This window comes from Acanthisitta chloris, unplaced genomic scaffold (genome assembly GCF_000695815.1).
Source record: "Acanthisitta chloris isolate BGI_N310 unplaced genomic scaffold, ASM69581v1 scaffold1991, whole genome shotgun sequence".
NCBI classification, from domain to species: domain Eukaryota; kingdom Metazoa; phylum Chordata; class Aves; order Passeriformes; family Acanthisittidae; genus Acanthisitta; species Acanthisitta chloris.
In genome coordinates this window covers 1-5563 of record NW_008654145.1, presented here as the reverse complement: position 1 = coordinate 5563, position 5563 = coordinate 1, and the positions used below count along the sequence as shown (strand labels likewise).

The following is a 5563-nucleotide window of genomic DNA, read 5'->3' as shown; positions in this document are numbered from 1 at the left end:
TCAGCAGACCTATTGCTCTCCAAACTTGAGCCACCCATGCACACAAATGCAGGGATGAGTATCGTCTTCTGTAGCAGAAGAATAGAGGGGACTGGTCTACTATCAAAGGCACAAACAGGGGCTGAAGCAATGCACCTTCTCTGGAGATGTGGCAATGCAAACCCTCAAAGCAGGCCTCATCCAGCCTCATGCCCACTGCTGAGCTTGGCTCTCAGGGCGACTCCACATCCTGCCTCTGTCTTGGTGGGGACAGGGTAGGTGCACACACAGGTCTGAAAGCTGTTCCAGACTCAGCACTCACTCCCAGGGAGGCCACCCCAACCAGACCTGGGGCAGAACAACCATTACCTGTGACATAGGCTTGAAAGTCCAGCAGTGATGCAGCCCCAGCACCCACCGCTGTGAGGCCCTGCACAGTCACGGTGTATTTGCTTCCAGCAGTCTGAAGAACTGTGTACTCAGTGACCGACTGGTTCACCAACACCTGCTTGAACTCAAGGAAGCTCCCATCGTCTGCTCTCATGGCGGTGATGTTCAGCTAGAGGAAGGACAGTGAGCTGCTAGGGAGTAGCACCAACACCCTGCTCTTGCACTGGGCAGCTTAGCCTAGCCCCACCAGAAACACCAGCAGTGTACAGCCTGTGGGCTATGGCCAAGGAGGACTTGCACCCCTCCTCAAGCTACCTGCACAGTGCTCCAGGCAGGGAAATGCCTGGCAAAGTGAGAGGGACCACAGACACATCATGGTCCACTGGTACCTGGTATCCAATGATCTCCCCTTTGCAGGAGGGCAGCGCCTTCCACCTGTAGCCCCACCAGAAACACCAGCAGTGTACAGCCTGTGGGCTATGGCCAAGGAGGACTTGCACCCCTCCTCAAGCTACCTGCACAGTGCTCCAGGCAGGGAAATGCCTGGCAAAGTGAGAGGGACCACAGACACATCATGGTCCACTGGTACCTGGTATCCAATGATCTCCCCTTTGCAGGAGGGCAGCGCCTTCCACCTGAGGGTCCCTGTGCTGGAATCCATCCACAGCTTCTCCAGTTGATCTGGCACTGGAAGCACAGGAGGACAGGATCATGCATGGGTCTGGCAAGGATTTGTCCCCCACAGAGGCTGCGTGTGCCACTGCAGCAGCAGCGGTGTGATGAGGGAGAGGGAGAGGGAGGATGCATCCTGCCCTGCTGCAGGACCCTGCACAGACCCTTTCCCAGATCCTCACAGGCACCAAGCAGACCCAATCCCAGGAATACCACTGGAGGGAGATGCTCTGGTTGAGCTTTAGTGAGAAGGGCTTCTCTACATGTAAATGTACCTGTTTCCATTGTCCTGAGTTCCCGTGTGTACAGGTTTGTTCCAGGCAGCAGAGAGATGGTGACAGTGTAGAAAGTAAAGGGTTGCAGAGGGGCACAGGTGAAAGTTCCCTCCTGACCTTGTAGCATCTCCTCTCCCATCACCTCCTCAGCGTCACAGGAAGAGGAGGAATGAGAATGCAGCCGGCACATGGCCCGAATATTCTGGCAGGTGTCAGGGAGCCTGCAGGTCCAGTTCAGTTTGATGCTGTTGCTGGAAATCTCCAAGGTATCAGGGGCAACCTGGAGGACATCTTGAAGGGAACATTGCCAGAGGGTCACTCCTTTCCATTTCCCCTCCACACCTTGATGCCGACCTCCATCATCCCCACCATTCCCTCATTAGCTTGCCCCGAGCACAGAGTGGATAAGGACATCCTGCCTTCTCCCAGACTACATTCAGGCACTGCCTGGAGCTTCATCTGGCCCTGGGCATGGCCACTCCCCATGGGCACTCTGGGTGCTGCAGTGACTGTGGAAAGGTAAGAGCAAGCACTTCTGACCAGTCTGCAGCTGCCACCCTGGGGGTAGCCACTGATCTGGTGACTGGTCCCTTTCAGTCCAGCAATGATTTAGCCAACAAATTTAGCAGCCAGAACAGGGCACTGCCCTCCTGGTCCTGGGCTATCAAGCTCCATGCAGACCCCTCTGACTGGCCTGGACACATTGCTTGGTGCCTCACATGCAGCGGTGAGGACCTGTCCCCCAGAGCGTTGCGCAGGGTGCCTCAACTACCACAGCACAGACACAAAACTGGGATGCATCCATCAATTTTCTCTGGAGTCAATGCCCATGCTATGGCCTGACCACCCTGAGCACAGGGCACTGACACTGTGGCACACATGCAGCACGGCTCTCCACATCAGGGCGAACAGGCTGAGAGCACTGGGAGAGTGACTGACACTCACTTACCCACACAGGTCAAGTTCTCCTCCATATGGTGCCATACGCCTGTGCCATTCCTCACCATCCAGACACTGCGAGAAATTGTGGAACCTTCCTTTGGCTCCAGTTTCACACATTTGATTTCCATGAGTGGAGGGCTGTGCCCCACAGGGCATCTCATCGTCACCACTTCCTCTGGGTCGAAGATTCCCTGTTCTTGGTCAAAGATAAACTTGGGGTCCCACTGTGGCTTCTGGCACTTCTCTGCATCTACAAGATGGGGATGTGTTAGCAGGGCAGAGGGTGGGTCCTCAGAGCATGCCAGCGGATGGAGCAGAGCATCCCATTCCCTGGCGTGGCAAGGCAAGGCATGGAGCTCTGCAGAGAGCAGCCCTTCCACACCATTCTTGACAAGGGGATGAGGACAAGAAGGACTCCAAACTCATTTCACCACGCCCCCTGGGAAAGGCCAGGAGGAGCTGGAGTCAGGACTGGAGGTACCCACAAGGGATCCATACTATGCATAAACACCTCTCAAAGACTGATGGACCATTGCTTGACCCTGATGTCTTGTTTGTCCTTCAGGGAGGATGACAACACCCTGGATCCTCCGGAAAAGGCATAAAGCCTGAGCCTGAAAGCTGGCTCTGCTGAGATGGCACACTGCAGGGACTGGGAGGAGGAACCAGCACGTGAGGAGGGACCAGCCCTGCCTGCATGGGCTAAGGATGAAGGGTCTGGAGCATAAGTCTGATAAGGAGCAGCTGAAGGAGCTGGGAGTGTTTAGGCTGGAGAGAAGGCGGATCTTACCTGAAAGGAGGTTTCAGTGAGGTGGGGTTTGGTATCTTCTCCCAGGTAACGAGCAACAGAATAAGAGAAAATAGCTTCAAGTAGTGCCAGGGGAAATTTAGATTGGATATTAGGACAAATTTTTTCACCAAAAGGAACAGGCTTCCCAGGGAAGCAGCGGAGTCACCATCCCTGGGTGTATTTAAAAGATGTGTAGATGTGGCATCTGGAGACATGGTCTAGTGGTGGGCTTGGCAGTGCTGGGTTAACTGCTGGACTCAATGATCTTAAAGGTCTTTACTGACCTAAACAATTCTATGATGTTACGACACAGAGACTAGGGTCCTGTGATCCCCCAGACCCAGACACAATGCTTTTTGTCACCTGTGCCACAAACATCTATCAGACCTACAACACTGTAGCCCTGTCTTGTCTGCATGTGTCTTTGCCAGAAGCCTATGTCTCGCACGCACCTTCACTGGGCACCTCACAGCCAGCTGTGAACCACAGTCTGGAGCCCTGCATGCTGGGCTCCTTGCCCTAGCCTGGCTTGGGCAGCTCTGGCTACTGATCCCCACCTTGATCCCAAAACTCCTCCCCCACAGATTCCTCAGGAACTGAGGCTGGCACCAGCCCCCTCCCCACCAGGGATCCCCTAGAGCCCTGGGGCAGGCACAGGACAGGCTCAGGGGCTGCCTCGACACTCACCTGCCATTTCCCCAGGCAGCAGAGAGCCACAAAACTCCTGTGCTTTCACAGCTTGCCTTCCCAGCTCAGGAAGGGCACAGCAGGGCAGCCAGGAGAGGTCTTGATCCCTCCATTACCGAGGCACTGCACACCAAACATGGGCTGAATGTTGGTCCAACTGCCTCCGATGTCCCTTCCACTCCAAGCTTCTGTGTATACACGTTTCCCACTGCTAACGGACAGAACTTTTCCTGTACACTTGACATGGGTGAAAGATGCCTGGAAACCCTCAGGACAGATCAGCATCACTTCTTCATTCATCTTGTAATTCTTCTGATCTGGTACAAGCCGGAATCTTTGGCCCCACTGGGGTTTTTGGCATATTTCTGGCAAGGATGAAAGTGGATGTTAGTTTGGCTAGGAAGTTTCAAGGAGGATCAGGGCATGTGGTGAGTTATCAGCAATGCCCAGCGATCCCTCCACTCCCGGAAGGGAGATGGACAGTGACACATCCATCTGGTATGATGGGACCCCTCAGCAAGGCTGGTTGGGATGGGGGTCTCCTTGTGGGTGAATGTCAGCTGCACCTGGGGCCAGCCCAGGCAGGTCATGGATGGGCATGTGACAGAACTCAGTGTGGAAATGGTCTCAGGCATCAAAAGCAGTGAGATCCAAGTGGCCTATACAAAGCATCAGAATTGTATCCCTGGCCACAGTAGTGATGGTAAAAGCTCAGGGATGGATGAATGGGACAGGATTTGATCACAGAGCTCTGTAAGAAGCACCTCCTGACATCCTGCTTACCTTCACACTCTATTTTCTCCTTAATCGGCCTCCAGCCATCACTTTTTTTTCTCCCCAGCCACAAATTTTCATGTAGAGATCCAGAATAATTCAATTGCTGAACCCTCTCTGCACATTTGACATGGGTGAAGGGTGGCTGTAAACCATTGTTGCAGCTTAGAGTGATTTCTTCATTCTCCCTGTAACTCTTACGAGCTGGTTCCATCCGGAGCCTGGAGTCCCACGAAGCAGGCCTTTGGCATGTTTCTGTCAGAGGTAAAATTGTGTGAGAGTATTTCGGGAGGTGGCGAGAGGGGACTTGGAACAGTTCTCTTCTTCCCATGACTGACCACTCATGCTGACACACACACGAGTCCCTCTATTCCCACCATGTGCCCAGGCACAGTTCAGGGGCACAGGGCTTATCACCACCCTGTCTCTGGAACTCCCAAGCCTCCCTGGGGTTCCAACCATTCATGGGGTAATTAAGCCCACATTCTCGTGGCTCCTTCATGCCCAGGTGAGCCATGCAGCAGTGATAGTCTCCCTCACCAGAGAGAACCCAAACCCCAAGAAGCTTTCCAGGGAAGCAAGCAGTACAAACTGCCAAAGCCTCCAGCTGAACCCCTCCAGTTCTTCCTTCTCCTCCAGCTTCACAGCTGCAGCTCTCCATGTGGAGGCAAGTGGGACCCTTGTTCCTGCCTTTGATCTCCTTCCCAGGAGTACAGTCCCCAGCAGGAACCTGCAGCAAGGTGTTGAGACAAAAACCTAACTGCCAGCACACAGGGGAAGGCCAAGGCATCCAGGTCTCCCATTCCTGGACTGTCACCCAGGTGGACCTGAAGCATGACCATGTCATGGAAGGCCTGTTGCCAGCTCAGGACTGCGGGTCAGGGTGATGCAGGTCTGTGCTTACCCTTGCAGGTGGCAGTCCCATTCCACAGCATCTGAGTCCCACTGGAAATGCATCTGATCTGGGGGACTGATGGCACAGACTCCCCAGCACAGCTCAGTTGCACCAGCTCATTCAAGGCATAGCTTCTTTGGTTTGGGGTAAACTGCAGCT

The 5563-nt window shown here is 54.2% G+C and overlaps 1 protein-coding gene across 1 annotated transcript in view; it reads right to left on the bottom strand.

Annotated features, from left to right (window-relative positions):
- The window catches only part of LOC103810460, a gene marked incomplete at both ends in the record, with an annotated part of 4481 nt that extends 381 nt beyond the window's left edge, over positions 1-4100 (bottom strand). Inside the window, 5 exons of the mRNA XM_009083355.1 lie at positions 349-538; positions 959-1056; positions 1317-1607; positions 2266-2508; positions 3852-4100. Of these exons, the coding sequence (XP_009081603.1) occupies positions 349-538; positions 959-1056; positions 1317-1607; positions 2266-2508; positions 3852-4100 (1071 nt within the window). The remainder of the gene's footprint in view (positions 1-348; positions 539-958; positions 1057-1316; positions 1608-2265; positions 2509-3851) is intronic.
- Positions 4101-5563: the final 1463 nt, after the last annotated feature.